Source organism: Stomoxys calcitrans, chromosome 1 (assembly GCF_963082655.1).
Source record: "Stomoxys calcitrans chromosome 1, idStoCalc2.1, whole genome shotgun sequence".
Classification (NCBI taxonomy): domain Eukaryota; kingdom Metazoa; phylum Arthropoda; class Insecta; order Diptera; family Muscidae; genus Stomoxys; species Stomoxys calcitrans.
Window position 1 is genome coordinate 201,770,966 of NC_081552.1, and position 23,485 is coordinate 201,794,450.

At 41.9% G+C, this 23,485-nt stretch overlaps 2 protein-coding genes across 4 annotated transcripts in view; both read right to left on the reverse strand.

The window, feature by feature from the left end:
• Nucleotides 1-23,485, reverse strand: part of LOC106091151 (uncharacterized) — a 613,012-nt gene that overhangs the window by 497,456 nt on the left and 92,071 nt on the right. The window lies entirely within an intron of this gene.
• Nucleotides 1,189-2,259, reverse strand: LOC131997360 (uncharacterized). Its single transcript, XM_059368267.1, has one exon. The coding sequence runs from the start codon at nt 2,257-2,259 to the stop codon at nt 1,189-1,191; it is 1,071 nt and encodes a 356-aa protein (XP_059224250.1).

Below are 23,485 nucleotides of genomic sequence, written 5' to 3' on the forward strand. Positions count from 1 at the left end.
AGTTTATCTCTGATCTCACAACATTTTACTATTTCATTATTGAGCCACGGGTGCGGGTTACGTTTATCTGTTCGTTTGTTTGCTGTGTATTTAGATTTTTCATAAATTGTTTCAAATTTAGTATAGATTTTATCAAACAATTCATTAGCGTTCGTTGCTTCATTTAATAGTAAAGACCAATTCGTGTTTTTTATTAATTGATTAACTTTTGACGTATTGATATTCACTTTTGCATCACCCTGTTTACTTTTGTTGGTTATGGTGTTTGTTTCTCTTTTATGATCCATGCATCCAAATATTGCGTAGTGGTCTGCTATTGCTGTTTTTATTATTGCTGCATACGCTCTCTCTCTCTTTCTGTTGCACCTCATGAACAGGTGGTCAATGCACGTTTTGGTGTTGGTGTTTGGGTCTTCTCTTGTTGGCTCGGCCACCATACAATGCAATCCATGCGAAGAGAGTATTCCAAGATATTTGGTTGTGTTGCAGTTTCTCTTTTGTGTGTCAATATTTGTATCTCCGGTCACTATTAACTCATTCTTATTGTTTATACTGCTTATGGCTTCATCCAACTCTTTTAAAAAGGGTTTAATACTCAAATTTGGTGGGCGATAAATAGCTATTATAGATATGTTTGTGTTGATGTCCACCCTCAACACCTCTGCAAAATTCATTTGGATGCTAACTTCATTGTATTGGAGATTCTCTTTGATATATATTACCACACCACCACCTCTTCCTTCTCTATTTAAGAAAATGGAATTGAAACCATCAATTTGGTATAAGATATTCTCATCACGTTTAATATTTATTTCAGTTAAAATTATTAGTTGTGTTTTATTCAAAATGTTTTTTGTGTAAGTCAAAAATGCGTTAAAGTGCTTTCGTAGCGATCGAATGTTTATGTGTAATATATTCATTGGATAATCCATTATTTCAGATTTAATTTCACTAAAATTATTAAAAACTTCATATTTGTAGTCCATAATTTCCATTTTTATTTTATGATTTATTTTTATTAATATATTTTTTTTATGATGCTGAAAGAAGCCAAAAATGTTCCCGTTGCGGGTATCGCCTTTAATAACTTTTCCGAAAATTTGTGCACAAAGTATTTAGCACTGTGTGCTTTTTGTTTCTTTTTTAAATTTTTTAATGATTCTACTGCTTTGAAAAAATTGCATTTATCTAAATTGATTTGGTTATCAATTCCAAATCAGATGCATTATTTATTATGATAAAAGGGGAGTTTTCATTTTTCCGGGCATAAATGTGTCCATTTCGAATCCATATAAATTTCCATTCGTTTTCCTTCGCCTTAGTTTTAGCAGCCCATAAAATACGCCTAATATGCGGTGTTAGTTCATCATTTATATAGACGTAATCGTCACCTTCGCTGTTCTCTTCTCCTCTAACAACACTTGCATGAATCCGATGGCCTTTTAATTTGCTCATTATCTCTTTTTTCTTATGGTGGGTTGCGAATTCAACGATAATCTTATTTTTTCTTTTTATTTTATAAGCTTTGCTCATATGCTCCGAAGTCATGTCCACTCCAAGAGCATCAGCTATTCTCTTTACAATAACCTCTGTTTCAATTTCCATATTCTCCACGTTATTAATTTCGATGTTGTTTTCTATAGACTTTTGTTCAAGTTGTTGTACACGTTTTGTTAGTTCATTTATTTTTGCTGCCTTCTCTTCATCCTTCCTTTGCAGTTCGCACACTTGAGCTGCAATAGTCGCTACATTTTTATTCATCTCTGCTAAGGCACTGTCCATATGATTTTTTAGATCGCTACTCAGTGATGATAAGCTCATGACAATTTGCTGCATAGTGCTTTTTAAGTCGACCATGCCATTCTTAAGTTCAGCTATGTCATTCTGTGTGTTTACCGTTGAGGATGCCTCAGTTTCTTTGAAACGTTTGGTGTTGTTGTTGTTAGTCTCATCATCAACTCTTTGCTGTTTGTGTTGTTTTTCAATGTTTTTGGGAGACTCACTGCTTTGGTTTGTGTTTGTATCACCGAAAACAAATGTTTTGTATATGTTGTTGGGGGATTTCCGCGGTTTACAAACATGACACTTCCAATCGTTCTTTTTTGTCTGGCTCATACTGGCATGCGAGCTCTCTGAGAGAGAGCAACATGGACTAAAGTGGAAACAGCGATTGCATTGGTAGCAACGTACATATTGAACGGCTGATATTGATAAAGAGCATTGCGCGCACTGATTACACGGCACTTGTAATTGAGACATTATATAGGATAATCAAAAGATATTAAGAGAGTTCGTAAGAGAAATCACACAAAAAAATCTAACAACTGCGGGTAGTCGAAAAAAGAAAAAAAGCTGTTGCGACGCGTTTGGTTTAACAACACGACTGTTCGCTTTGGTGGCTACAGCTCGACTGACCCTTTTATGGGCCAAGACCTCCCAAATGTGAACCGATCTGGGCCAGATTGAAGAAAGATATCGAAGGGACTAACGCAACTCTCTGTCCGAAATTTCGGCGAAATCGCCATTTATGGGCCCAAAACCTTAAATCGAGAGATCGGTCTATTTTGTGCTCTATCCATTTCCGGATCGATCTGGGAGAAAGTGAAGAGGGATGTCGAGTGGCCTTACACAACTCATTGTATCGCATGTCAGCAACATCGGATAATAAAAGTGGCTTCTATGTTGCAAACACCTTAAATCGGCAGATCGATCCAGCCCATCTCGAATTTAACCCGACTATGGACAAAAAATGAAGAATCTGTGCAAAGCTTCAGCTCCATATTTTTATTTTTATACCCATCAACATTGGATAGGGTCCACTAATGGTGTGTATGTTTTTGTGTCTTATCCGCCTGTGTGTCTGGCATTTTCTTTTCTGTAATCAATAAAGAACTTTCATTCCAGCGATATTCGTTTTTATGGCCAATCAGCCCGTGTCAATCCCTTCTGGGAAATCAATGACCGACCTATTCGGCAAACCTTGTAAAAAAAACTTTATATATGTCACAAATTCTTGCAAGAATTTATTGCAAACAAGTAAAAGCGTGCTAAGTCCGGCCGGGCCGAATCTTATATACCCTCCACCATGGATCGCATTTCTCGAGTTCTTTCCCGGTATCTCTTTTTAGACAAACAAAGGATAAAAGAGAAGAATTGCTATGCTAATTGAATTGAATGTTGGAGACCACAGTTTAATAAGAATTTTGCCTTTTAGGGGCTCAAGAAGTAAAATAAGGAGATCGGTTTATATGGGAGCTGTATCAGGCTAAAGACCGATTCAGACCATATTTGACACGTATGTTGGAGGTCATAGGAAAAGCCATTGTACAAAATTTCAGCCATATCGGACAATATTTACGCCCTCTTGAGGCTCAAGAACTCAAGATCCCAGATCGGTTTATATGGCAGCTATATCTGGTTATGGACCGATTTGATCAATATTTGGCGAGATTGTTGGAAGTCATAACAAAACACCTCATACAAAATTTCAGCCAAATCGGATGAAAATTGCGCCCTCTAGTGGTTCAAGAAGTGAAGATTCAAGATCGGTTTATAAGGCAGATATATCTGGTTATGGACGGATTTTAACAATATTTGGCGAGGTTGTTGGAAGTCATAACAAAACACCTCATACAAGATTTCAGCCAAATCGGATGAAAAGCCAAGACCCCAGGTTGGTTTATATGACAGCTATATCAGGTTATGGACCGATTTCAACCGTAATTGGCACAATTGTTGAAAATCATAATAAAACACCTCATGCACATCGGATAAGAATTGCGCCATTTAGCGGCTCAAGAAGTGAACATAAGAGATCGGTTTATATATGAACTCCATCAGGTAATGAACCCATTTGGCACAGTTATTGATGGTCAGACCAAACCACTTTATGCAAAATTTCAGCGAAATCTTATGATAATTGCGCCCTCTATCAGCTCCAGATGTCAAGCCCCAAGATCGGTTTATATGCCATACTTGCCAAAGTTTTCGAAGGTCAAAACTCCACTCCATGCAAAATTTCAGCCAAATCGGATGAGAATTGCGCCCTCTAGAGGCTCAAAAAGTGAACATAAGAGATCGGTTTATATATCAGCTCTATCAGGTAATGAACCGATTTGGCACAAATTTTAATGGTCAGACAGTAACACTTCGTACAAAATTTCAGGATCGGTTTTTAAGGAAGCGGTATAAAAACATTGACCAATGAAGTCTGTTTACAATCTCAACCGACCTACGAGGGTAGGAAGTATTCATGCAAGGTTTCAGGCGCCTAGCTTTATTTCTCCAAAGTTTGCATGCTTTTGACAGACGGGCGAACAGACAGGGCTAATTCGACTTAGAATGTCAAGACGATCAAGATTATATATATACTTTGATTGGGTTCAAATTAATATTCCGATGTATTACAACAGTAATGTCAAAATGTAATGTTGTACTCCCCGTCTAACAACAATTCATTTGAATACAAAAGGATCACAAGAACTTGTAAAACGGCAGCCTATCAAAAATTCGGTTTAATCAAAAGAACTTATTTTGCTTGTAAATACAGCGCAAAACTTTTTAATCACATTTGCTCGAAAGGTTCCCCCATATCAAAGTTGGCAGCATTGTTGTGTCACTCGTCATGTGTGGTGTCAGTTTCGCCGGCATTATAAGCAACAGCTTTTTTTGCACCGTATTTATGGCATCAGATTTATTTTTGCCCCATGTTTATGCTGAGAATTTTTGTCTCTTTCTCTCGCACTTGGTTTCCCTCTATCCATCTACTCTCATTATAACTTTTGGTGTCTTTTTCAACCATTTCTCTAAATGACTCGTATCTCGGGCTTTACATCTGCCACAATATATGATGATGTGTGTGAGAGTGTGTGTGTGTGAATGAGATCTGCTGCAAGTGTAGTTGTAATGTAAGTCAACACATTTGGCCCACATTTGAGGGCATTCTTTTTTATTTTTTTTTTTTTTTTTTGTATTCTCTTCAGTTCCGTCTCTATTTTAATCGACCTAAAATATAAACAAGAAGCAGAAAAGGTCTTCTTACATCCTCCCTCAAAACCCACACCGCCAACCAACTTCCACAATTTCTCTTACTATCACTCAGCTAAGGCAACATCATGATGAATTGGACTGCTGTGAAAACTGAAGCAACACATAGGCGTCGAAGGAGCAGCAGAAATAGGAAAAAAGAAATGAAACGAAACGAAGCGAAAGAACAAAATGATACAACAACAGTTGGAGATACAATGTAGCAACTGGCAATGTAGTTGGCTCGGGAAAAGAGCGGGGATCCGCAGCACAGGCCAGGAATCGAAGCTGCGGCAATAACAACAAAGAAACTAAACAAAACTGGGCTATTGTTTGTTAAAGGGGTTTAAGAGATTAAAATGCTGTAATGAAAGAATAGCAAGTGCCAGCAATGGAATGGGCGATGGGCCATGTTCTGCTTGGCGTCACTGATTTTGTATTCCCCTCCTCCCCCAACAGCCTGGTCGCCACCCAACTTGCAACATTCTTACCCATACACATTCATTTGTTTTTTTTTTTCAGAATCCACTTGAATGAAAGTTATTTATTTCCCACTTTGCCCCTCCTCCTCCTCCTCCATTACGACATCTTTTGGTGTATTCTCACCACTCTACAGTGGATTGAAATTGAAATTGGAATTCAGTAATAGACGATATAGACAAGTAATCATAGAAATGGAAAACTATGACATAATTATGATTTTTTTTTTTTTTGCTTCTATTGTGGAAGCATATGGTGATTGAAGGTTTTAATGAAGCATTTTTGTAAAGAAAATTAAAACAAAATTCGCCCGAGCTAATATGCCAGCGAAAGTGGAAAATATTCGCCACATACTTGGGATGATAATTACGTAAAGGCAGTAGCCTAATAAGAATAATTCAAGTCGAAATAGGTGAGCCCCACTGCCAAGTCTAGGAAAAGTCTTGTCTGAGTGAAGATTTGAGCAGGGTCGCGCAAACCAAAACCTATGGTTCACCTGTAGACAAAATCTTATAAACAGGCAAGCGCACTAGCATTACCACCGCCTTACAAGAAAGCATCTTTCTCCTTACTTTTCTTTCACAAATCGCGCAAGCTAGAAATCAAGAATCATGCATAGCACTAACGGCACGGCAATTATAATGACAATCCCCTTTGCCCTCACCCAATCCAAATGGACGAGGAAACCCATTCTCTCTGAAATAGCCACTCACAGATATTTAACGAAGCGCTACATCACTGATACCAGCTCCGCTAAATCGAATCTTGAGTGAAAGGTTCCATAAAAATATGGCCTTACACTACATTAACACGAAGTTATCATTCGAGATAATGTATGAGCCGAAAATCCTTTGGGCGATAAGAAGTTTCCACTCCTTTAAGTCGCCAGGCCCTGATGATGTATCACCGGTTGAATTACAAGCTGTGTCTGATAGACTGGTTCCCTGGCTATACTCTGCTTGTGTCAGAATGTCATATATACCTGTGGGAAGGAGGGACACGAAGGTCATGTTTATTCCGAAACCAGGAAAACCCCCACAGACGAAGGCCAAAGATTTTCGTCCTAGTAGTTTCTCATCCTTTATGCTGAAGACTCTTGAGAGGTTGATTGGAACATATCTAAGGGCAAAAATCCCTGGAGAACGCCTATCGCTGCATAAAGCATGCATATAGTAAAGACAAATCTACTGAAACGGACCTTCACGACCTAGTCGGCTACACGGCCTAGTCGGCTACACGGCCTAGTCGGCTACACGGCCTAGTCGGCTACACGGCCTAGTCGACTACACGGCCTAGTCGACTACACGACCTAGTCGGCTACACGGCCTAGTCGGCTACACTGCCTAGTCGGCTACACGGCCTAGTCGGCTACACGGCCTAGTTGGCTACACGGCCTTGTCGGCTACACGGCTTAGTCGGCTACACGGCTTAGTCGGCTACACGGCCTAGTCGGCTACACGGCCTAGTCGACTACACGGCCTAGTCGGCTACACGGACTAGTCGGCTACACGGCCTAGTCGGCTACACTGCCCAGTCGGCTACACTGCCTAGTCGGCTACACGGCCTAGTCGGCTACACGGCCTAGTCGGCTACACTGCCTAGTCGACTACACGGCCTAGTCCGCTACACGGCCTAGTTGGCTACACGGCCTGGTCGGCTACACGGCCTAGTCAGCTACACGGCTTAGTCGGCTACACGGCTTAGTCGGCTACACAAACTAGCCAGCTACACGGCCTAGTCGACTACACGGCCTAGTTGGCTACACTGCCTAGTCGGCTACACGGCCTAGTCGGCTACACGGCCTTGTCGGCTACACGGCTTAGTCGGCTACACGGCTTAGTCGGCTACACGGCCTAGTCGGCTACACGGCCTAGTCGACTACACGGCCTAGTCGTCTACACGGACTAGTCGGCTACACGGCCTAGTCGGCTACACTGCCCAGTCGGCTACACTGCCTAGTCGGCTACACGGCCTAGTCGGCTACACGGCCTAGTCGGCTACACTGCCTAGTCGACTACACGGCCTAGTCCGCTACACGGCCTAGTTAGCTACACGGCCTGGTCGGCTACACGGCCTAGTCAGCTACACGGCTTAGTCGGCTACACGGCTTAGTCGGCTACACGGCCTAGTCGGCTACACGGCTTAGTGGGCTACACGGCCTAGTCGGCTACACAAACTAGCCAGCTACACGGCCTAGTCGACTACACGGCCTAGTCGGCTACACTGCCTAGTCGGCATACACGGCCAAGTCAGCTACATAGAGGAATCTCAAGGAATATACATAGAGGAGTCAAGGAATATACAATGGTAGTATTTCTTGACATTCAATTGTGCAAAACCGACGAGAATTATGAAGTGGCTGGAGTTTCTAAGCATCAACTCTACCGCAAGAAAGTTCTTTTATTACTTACTTATTAAAAAATGCATTACGGCAGGCTTGGGATCTGTAGATCTAAATAGATGGGTCAGCAGAACAACACCTCAAGTAGGTACAGTGTCTCCTCTACTTTGGAACACAGCCATTAGCAACATATTATTGTGAAAGCGTATGACGTGGCAATTGCTGTTGGGTGAAAGTTTCCCAGCACTCTAAGAGATATATTGGGTTGCCCAAAAAGTAATTGCGGATTTTTTAAAAGAAAGTAAATGCATTTTTAATAAAACTTAGAATGAACTTCAATCAAGTATACTTTTTTACACTTTTTTTCAGAAGCAAGCTAAAAGTATCAGCTGATAACTGACTATATGAAAAATCCGCAATTACTTTTTGGGCAACCAATATTTCAGGAAGATCTACTTGCAACAGCAAAGTGGGCTGCCCAAAGAGGTCTAGGTATAAGTCTGTGCAAGACAGAAGTTGTTCATCTCAGCAGGAGATAACAGTTTGACTACAGTGGCACCTGTCTCCTTGGGAGGCGAGAATGTACCATTTACAGAAAGAGCAAAATACCCTAGTGTTTAGCTGGACAGGAAATTGAACTTCAAATCCAACATTTTGAAAAGGGTAAGAAAGGCAACTCTTGCCCTATATACCTGCAAGAGACCCATTGGCAAAAGTTGGGGGTTTAGACCGCGTGTCATGAAATGGGGTATATATTGCAGTTGTCAGAACTATAATGCTGTATGGTGTTGTGGTCTAGTGGACGGCGCTTCAAAAATCCACCTACTGCTCAATACTTAACCGGATCCAAAGGATGGCTTGTTTGTGCATCACAGCCGAACTGAGGACGACACCATCTGATGCACTGAATTTAATGCTACATCTTATGCCTCGCGATATTGTGGCTAACCAAATTGCAGTGAGGTTAAGGGAGCGTTCTCGTTGGTCATATGGCGGCTACGGACACTGTATTATCCTTGATACAATGATGTTCCAGGCAGTGTGGATTACACCCTAGCCAAACCGCTTTTTGATAAAAAGTACTGTACCACTATTCCTGAGAGATCCGATGGGAACTACGATAACAAAAGTTAAATATACTTCTATACGGACGGTTCCAAACTAGACGACGAGGTGGGCTTCGAGAAGTACTCTAAAGATCTAAAAATGGTCATATCGAAAAGGTCATACCAATGCAGTGTTTATCAAGGGGGGATCCTTGCAATTAAGGAACTGGTGGAATGGCTAAGATATAATGTCATAACGACGATTGGCATTAACATCTTCTCAGTCGGCCAGGCAGCTATTAAATCCTTGGACAATGTATTTCTGAACACAAAAACCGCCCTCGACTGTCGCAGTTCTCAACGAAATGGCTGAATTGTTTAAAATTCACCTGTTCTGGGTGCCGGGCCACAGAGCTATTCCAGGGTATTGTAAAGCGGATGAGCTTGCGAGACTGGGAACTACCCTATACTGGAATCTGTGGGTACGCCTCTAGCAACATGTAGGCTAAGTTTTCCGGACTAGGCCCAAAGGGCAACGAATGATAGATGGTCACAAAGAGGGGGCTGTGCTCAATCCAAAACCATGTGGCCTAATCTAGACTTGAAGAGGTCTACCGCTTTGCTATCATTGGCTAGAACAGACGTCTCAGTCATTGTGTCCGTCATGACAGGTCACTGTCTAAACGGAAAACATGCTGACAGAAGGAAGGTTGCCAGCAAAGACTTTGGCAGAAGGCAGCTTTGAGGGCATCGAAGAAGAAGATGACCTACTGTGTGTGTGTGTCCCGCACAAGCACTCAGTAGGAGCTCCACTTTAGGTTCTCATTTCTGTGAGATCCTGTCTGATTTAGCGGATGTGAACATTCGCAAGTATTACGGCTTTTTAAAGCTATCTGGTTGATTCAACGGTAGGAACTAGAAGGCATCTTCCTTCTTCTGTTCCTGCGATACCACAATGGACGAAAATGTCAAAGTGAATCTGATGGCTCCCATGCTGACAGACTGAAGGTTGCCAGCAACGACTTTGGCAGAAGCTGTGAGGACATTGAAGAAGAAGAGACTATAGAACAACTTCTGCGTGTGTCCCGCACTAGCAGTCAGTAGGAGCTCTAACTAAGGTTCTCATTTCTTTGAGATCCTGTCTGATTTATGGTTCTGGATGCGATTTGGGTGGTTCAACGGTAGGAACTGTTGTAGAAGGCATATTCCTTCTTCTGTTCCTGTGGTACCACAATGGACGAAAACGCCTAAGTGAGTCTGATGGCAGACTGCTACTTAAACCTAACTTAACCTAGTCATCAAGGCCATCATAGTCATCAACTATCGCACAGTGGGATAGAATCGATACAAGTAAAGGTGTGCTAAGTTCGGTCGGGCCAAATCTTGGGAACCCACCACCATGGATTTTGCTAAAAATTTATACAAACTAAATTTAGTTGCGGCTATTAGACTTAAGGCGACGGGAGAATGAATTGAGGATGGGAGCAGCTCATACCATTGCAATATAATCGAGGCGACGATAGGAAACCTGGAAGGAAGGGAAGAGGTTTCCGATCGGATACCTGAGATGAACCTTGAAGTCGAGTGCGACGCACTGCTGCCATCGGCACAGTCTTAGATTGACGGAACCCTAGTATTGCCATCTGGATGGATCAAAGCTAGAGGACAGAGTGGGCCTGGGGGTTTACATTGAGAACCCAGGGACGGAGATCTGTCGTAGACTTCCTGACCATAAGACGGTCCTGCAGGCGGAGATCCGGGTGGTGGCTTCCAGGGGCTCAAGAAGTCAAATCGGGAGACCGGTTTATATATTACCTATATCAGGTTATAGACCGATTTGGATCGTTCTTGAAGCAGTTGCTGAAAGTCATAACAAAACACTACATGCTCAATTTCAGCCAAGTCTGACAAAAATTTTATCTTTTAACGGCTCAAGAAGTCAAATGGAGATCGGTTTACATGGGAGCTATATCAGATTATAGACGAATTCGGACCGTACATGGTACAATAGTTGGAAGTTATAACGGAACACCACATGCAAAATATAAGTCAAATCGGATAAAAATTGGGGCTTGTAAAGGCTCAAGAAGTAAAATCGGGAGATTGGTTTGTACGGGAGCTATATCAGGTTATAGACCGATTTAGACCCTACTTAACACACTTGTTGGAAGTCATGACAGAACACTATCTGCAAAATTTTAGGCAAATCGAACAATTGTGGCTTCTAGGGGCTCAAGAAGACAAAAAGGGAGATCGTTTTGCATGGGAGCTGTATACGGTTCTTGACCGATTCAGATCTTACGTGGCAGAGTTGTTGGAAATCATAACAGAACACCATGTGCAAAATTTCAGCTAAATCGGACAATCGGTTTATATGGGAGCTATATCAAAACCGATATGGCCCATTTGCAAACCCTAAAGACCTACGTCCATAGATAGTATCTGTGAAAATTTTCAAGCGGCTAGCATTACGCGTTCGATCGTTATCGTGTTTTTGACAGAAGGACGACAGACGGACGGACGGACAGACAGAAGGACGACAGACGGACGACAGACGGACGACAGACGGACGGACGGACGGACGGACAGACAGACAGACAGACAGACAGACAGACAGACGGGCGGACGGGCGGACAGACGGACGAACGGACAGACGGACGGAGAGACGGACGGACAGACGGACGGACGGACGGATGGACGGACAGACGAACGGACAGACGAACTGACAGACAGACGGACGGACAGACAGACAGACAGACAGACAGACGGACAGACGGACGGACAGACAGACGGACGGACAGACAGACGGACATGGCTAGATGGACTCATGCTGTCGAGACGAACATGGCTAGATCAATATTTCTATATGTTATAAATACCTAATGACTAGATTACTAAATCCCCATCCACTGGTGGTAGGTATAACAAGTAAAAGGGCGTTAGGTTCGGCCGGGTCGAACCTTGGATACCCATCACCTCGGGTTTATATGTAAATCACCTTTTGTCATAATCCGGTGAAAAACGCATAATTTATGCCCCCATAGCAGCTATTTCGAAATATTGTCCGACATTGAGTGGTCTAATAAGCACCAGTCATTGTTCAATTTTGTAGAACAAACTATTGGTCTTTTTGGTAGCCATATCCAAATATAGACCGTTCTGAACCATAAACGACACGGATGTCGAAAAGCCTAACATAAGTCACTGTGTCAAATTTCAGCAAAATCGGATTATGAATGGGTCTTTTATGGGGCCAAGACTTTAAATTGAGAGATAGGTCTATATGGCAGCTATATCCAAATCTGAAACGATCTGGGCGAAGTTGGAGAGGGATGTCAAAGGGCCTAACACAACTCACTGTCCCAAATTTCGGCGAGATCGGACAATAAATGCGCCTATGGGCCCAAAAACCTTATATCGAGAGGTCGGTCTATATGGCAGCTATATCCAAATCTGGACCGATATGTGCCATAATCCAGGAATATGTCTAGGGGCCTAACTTAACGCACTGTCCCACATTTCGGCGACATAGGACAATAAATTCGCCTTTTATGGGCCAAAAACCTTATATCGGGAGATCGGTCTATATGGCAGCTATATCCAAATCTGGACCGATCTGAGCGAAATTAAAGAAGAATATTGAAGAACCTTACACAACTCATTGTCGTAAATTTCGGCTAAATCGGACAATAAATGCGCTTTTTATGGGCCAAGACCTTAAATCGAGAGGTCGGTCTATATGGCAGCTATATCCAAATCTGGAACGATCTGGGCCAAACCGCAGAAAGTTTATCTCTCTCTCTCTCTCTCTCTCTCTATTTTTAGACAGATGGACGCACGGACATGGCTAGATTGTCTTAGATTTTTACAAAGATCAAGAATATATATACTTTATAGGGACTGAAATGAATATATCGATGTGTTGCCAACGGAATGACAAAATGGTTGCGGGTTTAAAAACGGTTGTGGACCTCAATGAAGTTTTCTATTTCTGTGAAAGTACGTTCTGCATGACCACAACGGGCACGCTTGCAGAAGTACAGACGCTAAATCCAATATTCGATGGTTTTTAAGCATAAATCAGGCGATACTTCTGCAATTTCGCGTTCGATATTCGTACAAGGTTCATTAATCGTCTCTGGCTGGTTGGCATAGACCACAGATTTGTTGTAGCCCCAAAGTAAACACAGCGTCAAATCGCACAACCAAGGTGGCCAATCGGCCGGGTTAGCACGTTCTCCAAAAATGGTTTCCAATAAATTGATTGTGTGGCATTCGCTGTGTGGCTTGTGCCTCCATCCTTTTTGGAACCACATATCCTTCTCCATATCTGGAACGATGGCGATTCCCTTTCACAGAAACGTGCCGGTCTTAATCATTACAGAAGAAGTACGGCCCAATGACACGGCCGGCCCATAAGCCGCACCAAACCTTGCTTTTGTCGCAATGCAATGATGATGGATGGATTGCTGTCGGATCAGTAATGAATATTTTGCTTGTTAACGAAGCTATTCAGCCAGAAAAGAGCCTCACCGCTGAAGAGGGTTTTCTATGAAATTCCTAATCGTTTTCAAGTTGTTGCTCAGCCCAATTCAGGAACATACGACGCATACATACACATCCATCATGAAATAGCAAATCTTATTGAGGCGAAATGTCAAAATAGCGGCAAAAAATATGGCGTCGTTTGCTCTGCCTATCGGTCTACTTTTGTACACCGTGTACGAAAACCCGTTATAGCTCTTAATTAAAGTGTTTCTTCGATTTTTCAATTTCCAAGATTTTTTTCGTCTTTCAAAACTCTGGGAAAAAGAAAAAAGTCTTTAACATAGACTGAGGGTGATACTGTGCGGTAAGCTTTTATAATTCTACAGTGTAATTCAACTATTAAATATCTTGCTATGGAAAGTTGTGTATCCTATTAGTGAACTCTACCCCACGGGCGCTTGGCGCCAAATCACTCACCAGGGTATGTATTTGCAAAGAATTTACAATATATTGAATATTGATTTCATTGTTGTTGTGTGCTCCATTTTTATACCCTCCACCATAAGATGGGGGGTATACTAATTTCGTCATTCTGTTTGTAACTACTCGAAATATTCGTCTGAGACCCCATAAAGTATATATATTCTTGATCGTCGCGACATTTTATGTCGATCTAGCCATGTCCGTCCGTCTGTCCGTCCGTCCGTCCGTCCGTCCGTCCGTCCGTCCGTCCGTCCGTCCGTCTGTCTGTCGAAAGCACGCTAACTTCCGGAGTAGTAAAGCTAGCCGCTTGAAATTTTGCACAAATACTTCTTATTAGTGTAGGTCGGTTGGTATTGTAAATGGGCCATATCGGTCCATGTTTTGATATAGCTGCCACATAAACCGATCTTGGGCCTTGACTTCTTGAGCCTCTAGAGTGCGCAATTCTTATCCGATTGGGATGAAATTTTGCACGACGTGTTTTGTTATGACATCCAACAACTGTGCCAAGTATGGTTCAAATCGGTCCATAACCTGATATAGCTGCCATATAAACCGATCGTGGGTCTTGACTTCTTGAGCCTCTAGCGTGCGCAATTCTTATCCGATCAGAATGAAATTTTGCACAACGTGTTTTGTTATGATATCCAACAACTGTGTCAAGTATGGTTCAAATCGGTCCATAACCTGATATAGCTGCCATATAAACCGATCTTGGATGTTGACTTCTTGAGCCTCTAGAGTGCGCAATTCTTATCCGATTGAAATGAAATTTTGCACGACGTGTTTTGTTATTATATCCAACAACTGTGGCAAGTATGGTTCAATTCGGTTCATAACCTGATATTGCTGCCATATAAACCGATCTTGGGTCTTGACTTCTTGAGCCTCTAGAGGGCGCAATTCTTATCCGATTGGAATGGAATTTTTTGTACGACGTGTTTTGTTATGATACCCAACAACTGTGACAAGTATGGTTTAAATCGGTCCATAACCTGATATAGCTGCCATATTAACCGACCTTGGGTCTAGACTGCTTGAGCCTCAAGAGGGCACAATTCTTATCCGATTTGAATGAATTTTTGCACGAAGTATTTCGTTATGATTTCCAACAACTGTGCCAAGTATGGTTGAAATCGGTCCATAACATGATATAGCTGTCATATAAACAGATCTGGGGATTTGGCTTCTTGAGCTACTAGAGGGCGCAATTCCTATCCGATTTGGCTGAAATTTTGCATGACGTATTTTATTTTTACTTTTAACAACTGTGTCAAATAAGGTTCAAATTGGTTCATAACCTGATATAGCTGCCATATAAACCGATCTGGGATCTTGACTTCTTGACCCCTAGAGGTCGCAATTATTATCCGATATGCCTGAAATTTTGTACGATGGATCCTCTCATGACCATCAACAAACGTTTTTATTATGGTCTGAATCGGTCTATAGCCCGATACAGATCCCATATAAATCGTTCTCTCTATTTTACTTCGTGAGCCCCAATGGGCGCAATTCTTATACGAATTGGCGGAAATTTTACACAGGTCTCCAACATATAATTTAATTGTGTTCCTAACCTAATAGCAGAGCAACTCTTTTCTTATATCCTTTTTTGCCTAAGAAGAGATGCCGGGAAAATAACTCGACAAATGCGAACCATGGAGGGTATATAAGATTCGGCCCGGCCGAACTTAGCACGCTTTTACTTGTTTTTTTTAATTTTGTGTTCTATTATTTGCTTCACTTCTCCATTGAAAATGGCTACAAAAAAAAAAATTCACCACTTTTTCTCCCCCCTCCTGGCAAGACCTATTGATTGCCTTGTCCACCCCTTGTGCAAAATTAACTTTCAACTTGGCAGCTGGGCCCCTGCTGGGTTTCATTATTTAAAAATAATAATAATACCAACTGACAATGGTGTCAGTTTATCATCAAGGCGAAAGCTGTCAAGGGAAGTCTCATTTCCCCTCTCGAAAATCCATAGTCTCTAAAATAGATCGAATTTGATGCATTGTCTCTGGTTGATTGAGGTAGTCTGTCATTTAATGTTATAATCAGATAACAAATATGAAATCAATTATTTAATGGGATGAAATTAAAAACATGGAGAGGGAGAAATAAGGGCAAGGGTAGAAACACTATAACAAGGGCAGATAGAAGTAAAATTTTTGGTAGCAATACTTGGCCCCAAAAATGTGTCAGCATCGTGCTCTTGCCTCAAATACCATTTATTTAAACCCCATTTAGCCATTGGCTTAAGAGGAGTTTACTGGATGAGACGTCCCCCAAACACATGGCCCCAGAATAGGTTATCAAATTTGTTTTCTAATCTCAAACACCTTTCATTTGAGCCCCATATTAGCATGGTCGAAAAATTTTTACCCTTTGGGGAGTGTTTTGGGAAAGGGGTGATGCCGTAAATACATGGTCCTAAATTTGGATATCAAATTCGTATTCTACTCCCAAATACCTTTATTTGAGCCCCATATTGCGATGGTCACTAAAAAATTGCTGTTTGTAGGGGGTATTTTGGGAAAGGGGTACACCCCCACAAAATTGGTCCCGAAAGTGGGTATCAATTCTTGCTCTATCCCCCAATACCTTTCATTTAAGCTCCACATTGACATGGTCGGTAAATATGACCGACTTAGGGGTGTTTTGGGGATTGGGGTGGTCCCCCAAACACTACGCCCTGAAAATTTATCAGCAACGTGCTCTATTCTCATATATTTATATTACATTTATTTGAACCCCATATTGCCATTGGCCTCAAAATTGAATATCAAATTCGTTTTTTAATCTCATTTGAACTCCTTATTGCAAAAGTCAGCAAATATGTCCGGTTTGGGGTGTTGGCCCTAAAAACTATAAATATTTAGTTCCACTCTCTTTAAGATCCAAATTGTCTTGGTAAGCAAATACGTCCTATTTGGGGGTTGTTATGATGGTGGGACGTCCCCTAGACAGTTGGTGCCTAATGTTGATATCAGATACGTGGTCTACTCCCACATACCTTTAATTTGAGCCCCATATTTCCATAGTCGGCAAACATGACCGGCTTAGGGGGTGTTTAGGGGGATGGGCGGCCACTCAGTGAGTTGGCCTTGAAAATATCGGATTCGTGTTCCACTTTAAAAACCCTCTAATTTGAGCCCCATATTGCAATAGTCAGCAAATTCGTCCTATTTGGGTGGTCTTGTGGGGGTGGGGTGGCCCCATAGACACTTTTCCCGAATGTTGATATCAGATTCATGTTTTACTCCCAAAGACCTTTCATATATTGCTATGGTCGTTAATTTGGTGGCGGCCCCCCAAACCCTTGGTCCCATATTTGGATATCAGATTCTAATTCTACACTCAAATACCTTTTATTTAAGCCCCATATTCCCATGGTCAGTGAATAAGTCTTGTTTAAGAGGTGTTTTGGGGAAGGGGTGGACCCCCAGAAACGTGGTCCCACATTTGGATATCAGATTCGTATTCTACTCGCAAATACCTTTCATTTGAGTCCCATATTGCCATGATCGGTAAATATGTCCGATTTAGGGGTGTTTTGGGGGTTGGGTGGTGTTGTGGGGGAGGGGTGACCCTATAGACACTTTTTCCGAATATTGATATCAGATTTGTGCTTTACTCCCAAAGACCTTTCATTTGAGCCCCATCTTGCTATGGTCGCAAATTTGTCCCCTTTGGGGGATGTTTTTGGGCAGAGGCGGCCCCCCAAATACGTGGTCCCATATTGGATATCAGATTCAAATTCTACACCCAAATACCTTTTATTTAAGCCCCATAATCCCATGGTCAGAAAATAAGTCATGCTTGGGGAGTGTTTTGGGGAAGGGGTGGACCCCGAGAAACGTGGCCCCACCTTTGGATATCAGATTCGTATTCAACTCGCAAATACCTTTCATTTGAGTCCCATATTGCCATGGTCGGTAAATATGTCCGAGTTAGGGGTGTTTTGGGGCTTGGGGTGGTCCCCCTAACACTTGGTCCGACAATTGGATATCAGATACGTTTTCTTATCCTAAATACCTTTCGTTTGAGTCCCATATTGTCGAAATTGGTCTAAATATATGTTTGCTAGGTTTTAGGGTGGGGCAGCCCCCCTAGGTATCCCATCCAAAATTTGGATACGAATTATTATTTTTAGGGTACTGTATGAGAGCGCACAAAATTTCGCTTAAATCGCACCACCCATCTCCGAGATCTGGCGTTTCCGAAAATAAGGGTAAGGGGGAGGGCCCGCCCCCCTTCAGATATGAAAAAATATAGTACCCTATTTTCACCATGGGATCAATATGCACCATTTGTGAGTTTTCAAGAAAATCGGTTCAGTGGTTTCTGAGGCTATAAAGAACACACAAACAAACAAACACAAATTGATTTTTATATATAAAAAGAAGATATCAGGTTAAAGACCGATTTGGACCATACTAAACACAGATGTTGGAAGTAATAGCAGAACACTACATGCTCAATTTCAGCCAAATCGGACAAAAATTGCGGCTTGTAGGAGCTCAAGAAGTCAAATCGGGAGATCGGTTTATTAGGGAGCTATATCAGGTTATAGACCGATTCAGACCGTACTTGCCATAGTTGTTGGAAGTCATAACAGAACACCGCATGCAAAATTTCAGCCAAATCGGAAAATAATTGCAGCTTGTCAGGACTCAGAAAATCAAATAGGGAGATCGGTTTATATGGGAGTTATATCAGGTTAAAAACCGATTTCGACCGTACTTGGCACAGATGTTGGAAATCATAACGGGACACCACATGCAAAAAATTGCAAGTTGTCAGGACTCAAGAAGTCAAATCGGGGGATCGGTTTATGTGGGAGCTATATGAGGCTAAAGACCGATTTGGACCGTACTATGCACAGTTGTTGGCAGTCATAACATAACACCGCATGCAGAATTTCAGCCAAATCGGTCAAAAATTGCGGCTCCCAAGGGCTCAAGAATTCAAATTGGGAGATCGGTTTATATCAGAGCAATATCAGGTTATAGACCGATTTGGACAGTACACTTTTTTTAAAGTCATACCGGTACATTATGTGGGAGCTATATCTAAATCTGAACCGGTATGGCCCATTTGCCTTCCCCAATGACCTTCATCAATAGTAAGTATCTGTGCAAAATTTCAAGTGGCTAGTTTTAGGCGTCTGACCGCTATCGTGATTTCGACAGACGGACATGCGGATGGACATGGCTATATCGACTCAGAACGTCTACACGATCAAGAATATGGATATACTTTATGGGGTCTTCGGTGAATATTTCTAGGTGTTACAAACGGAGTGACTAGATTAGTATACCCCCCACCACATGGTGGTGCATATAAAAAAATATCGTCGGTGACAGAATGCAATCCTGCTTCACTCCTTTCTCGATCCCGAAAAGACGGCTCACTTTTCCATGGAAATGGGCTGAAACTTCAGCATATTTATACAGCTCCCTAATAAGTGTCACTATTTTTTCAGGAATGCCCTCATTCAACAACTACGCGAGGCTTTGTCACAAGCACGCTTTAAGTAGAGATGGCAAAATGTCGATAGCACTATCGATATTTTATTTTTTGTACGAATATCGATTGATATTTTTCCCATCGATACTATCGGCAAAGTTAAATTTGTTGCAAAATCGTCGGTGACAGGATGCAATCTTGCTTCACTTTTTTGTCGATCCCGAAAAGTCGGCTCACTTTTCCATGGAAATGGGCTGAAACTTCAGCATTCCTATACAGCTCCCTAATAAGTGTCACTATTTTTTCAGGAATGCCCTCATTCAAAAACTACGCGAGACTTTGTCACAAGCACGCTTTAAGTAGAGATGGCAAAATGTCGATAGCACTATCGATATTTTATTTTTTGTACGAATATCGATTGATATTTTTCCTATCGATACTATCGGCAAAGTTAAATTTGTTTGCAAAATTGAACAACAGTAAGCTGTCCGACACTGAATGTATCCTATAAGACACATTGCGCCTATAGAGGGCGCGATTTTCATTCGATTAGGCAAAAATTTTGTACAATGATTTCTCCTATGACTTCCAACTGCCTTATTTAACTTGGTATTATTCTGTATGCTTCTTTATAATACGATCTGCTGATTTTAACTTCTCCTTTTTGTTTGAAATATAGGTGATGGGAAATTTACGATAGAATCGATACTATCGATATTTATTATTACAATAATATCGAAAATATCGAATATTGCTACTATCGATAGTTTGCCAGCTCTAGCTCAAAGTCGATGAATAAAAGTCATAGGTGCAGACTGTTCAATGATCATGCGCAGGGAGTGAATGTGGTCGGCACAAGAACGCCCTGGCCGAAAACCTGCCTGTTCCTTCCACAAAATGCTGTCAAGTGCAGGCGAAATACGCTGAAGAAGAAGACTTGCCATCAATTTATTTATTGCGTTTAGCAATGTAATCCACCTCCAGTTTTTACACTGGGTGAGGTCACCCTTCTTTGGGTTAGTGACCATGACCCCCTTCTTCCATTCCGTGGCAATAATCAGGCCCCCGGGGCAATATTGGGGCGATCGCTTGATCTATGGGATATGCCCCATGCCACAACACTTCAGCAGATATATTTTCAGGGCCAGCTGATTTGCTGTTTTTAAGTGAGACCAGAATGGACTCAACTGGGTGGGGCCGTAGATACATACCTGAGTGGGTTTCGGCGCACAGGAGGATACATCCTCGGTCGCTGGTCATTCGGAGCTAAAGAAACCGCACCATCGCTCTAACTGTTGTTCGGGTGTTTTTAATTTCAATCCATCCTCAACTTTAATTATTGCCGCTTATTTGTTTTATTGACGCATGTTTCCAATATGAGCTGCATAAATGGCTTGCTCTATCAGCAAATTCAAATATATTCGCTTATCTCTTCGAACTGGGTGTTTCACCAGCGAGGCGGAGGCGTGATATTCAGTACTGGCTGCGGTTTTTGTTACATTTGATTTTGCCCTTAGCAGAGCATCGCGTTGCGTTGCACCGTTTCCGGTGTTTTATTTCTTCTATAGTTTCGTTGCTTATCCATGGTTTTTGGGATCGCCGACCAATGCTATGCAATGGTAGAGGTGGCCTTCACTGTACATGCTGCTGTTATGTCGGCCCGGTTCAGATATAGATATAGCTTTCAAATGAAGTTCTGCGAGCGCCACCGTTGGCCATTTCCTTGGGTTCATCAGCTGCCGACCTTATGGCACGAATCCATCGTGATCGTATTTGTATCCGTGCAAGCGGAACACCCCCTGCTTGTGCTAACTTGTTGGTTCGCCCAGCATATATTTTTTCTTCTGTAGCCATCATATCCGATGGGCTTTCCCCAATCCATCACCTGGGTAGGCGTCCGTTGGGAGAAGTAGCATGGAGCTTCGCAAGGATTTTTTCATAGAAACAAGGTTTGCTTTTTTCACCCTTTTACTTCTTAACCATAATCGTCACTCTTCTTCACTGTGTTAAAGCGAGCTTCCATCTTCTTTACTTCCGAGAATATCAAATGAATGCACTAACTGATGATACTATTCGGCACATCTGTAGCATTTTTTTTGATATGTTGAAAAACCTATGTCTCCATTATGATCCGAAAAAACACCCTTCTCAATGTTATCGTTTCACTAAAAATCCTTAATGAATCATTGGTTGTGATACCTCTTATCTTCTCAACAATGAAAATGGATACATTTCATGATGTTGTCGTTATTGCTTATAATGGAAAAGGTTTGCTTAACTTGAAATGGGTTGAAGATGAGGCTATTGTGAACAACAATACAAATGGTGTTATAAATAAAAATTATTTAGTCTGTTATTAGGAAATGGTATTAAAATTGTTGACTTCTGTCATATACATAAACTACACCCATAAGTGTTTGCTGCCCACATTTGACATGGTCCAAATTTGAGCTCTCAAATAACTTTCCATAGAATTCCATATTGTTCCGTTTGGTATACATGTCCATTTAGGGCATTAGTTTGGGGTGGGCGACTCCCCGGGAATTTACCCAAATTTTTATATAATTTTCGTATACTACTCTTCAACACCTTTTATTTGAATCCCATTTTGTCTCGTTTGAATCCCGTTTTGTCTCGTCCATCCATTGGAGCATAATTGGGGGGTGACTGCTGTCGCCTATAAATTGATCCCAAACTTCTATATAAGTTTCACATTCTAACCCCAAGTAACTTTCGTTGGAATCCCATACTGACCCGATCGGCCCACATGCCCGTTAAGGGGTGATTTTTGGGGTGGGATTGCCCCCCTGAAATTTAACCCCAAATTTTTATAAAAGTTTCGTATTCCACTTCCAATTACCTTTCATTTGATACCCATATTGCCCCAATGGATAAACATGTAATTTTTGGGCGGTCTTAGGGGGTGGCGCCCCCTAAGACATGTTATATCAAGTTCCTTAAATACCTCGATACCCACATTGTCGCAATCGGTAAACATGTCCGTTTGTATGGTTTTTGGGATGGGGCGTTCCCCCACATTATTGGACCCCATAGGTGGGCGCCCCGGTAGCCGAGTTGGTAGCGTGCCAGTGCAGGGTCGTGGGTTCCATTCTCGCCAGAAGCCTTGGTTTGTCGCTACTGTGGTATCACAATGGACTGAAAATTGTCTAAGTGAGTCTGTAAAGGACTGCCACTCTTATCTCACCTAACCTAACCTAGCTTAATACCAATTCCCTGTTTTTGGGTTATCATAGCCGTGCAAACCAAATATGACGTTAACCCAAATTTTTATAAAAGTTTCGCTTCCTACTTTCAATTACCTTTCATTTGATACCCATATTGCCCCAATCGGTAAACATGTCGTTTTTAAGCGTTTTTTTGAGGTGGGGCGGGCCCCCCGGCACGTAAAGTCGAAATGTTATATGAAGTTTATATTCTACTCTTAAAAACCTTTCATTTGATACCCATATTGTTCGAATCAATAGACAAGTTCGTTTGGGTGGGTTTTGGGATAGGGCGTCCCCCTCGGTTATTTGATCCCAAACTTTAAAACCAGTTTGGTGTTTTTTGGATTACCTGAAGGTGGCAAACAAATATATTTCACTAAAATCGATACATTCACCTTCGAGACATCATCCGAGGCGTTTTTGCAAATAGTGATAAGGGGGAGGGTCCGCCCCACTCCCGGAAATCGCAAAATGAAGTATTTTCACTGAGGGGCTACACTCTACCATTTGTGAAATTTTCATCGGTTCAGCCGCTTTTGAGTCTATTCGGAACAAACAACTTTCATTTTTATACCCATCACCATAGGATAGAGGGTATATTCATTTGGTCATTCCATTTGCAACACATCGAAATATCCATTTCCGACCCTCCAAAGTATATATATGTCCGCGTGTTAGCCCGTGTGTCCTTCAAACAGTCCTTACAAATAGAGATATTGAGCTGAAACTTTGCACAGATTCTTTCTTTGTCCATAGACTGGTTCAGTTCTAAGATGGGATATATCGGACCATATCATGATATGGACCCCATATAAACCGATCAGCCGATTTAAGTGCTTTGGGCATTAGGAGGGGAAAACCGCTGAAAAATTGTTGATGGACTTGCCAGGATTCGAACTCGGGCGTTCAGTGTCATAGGCGAT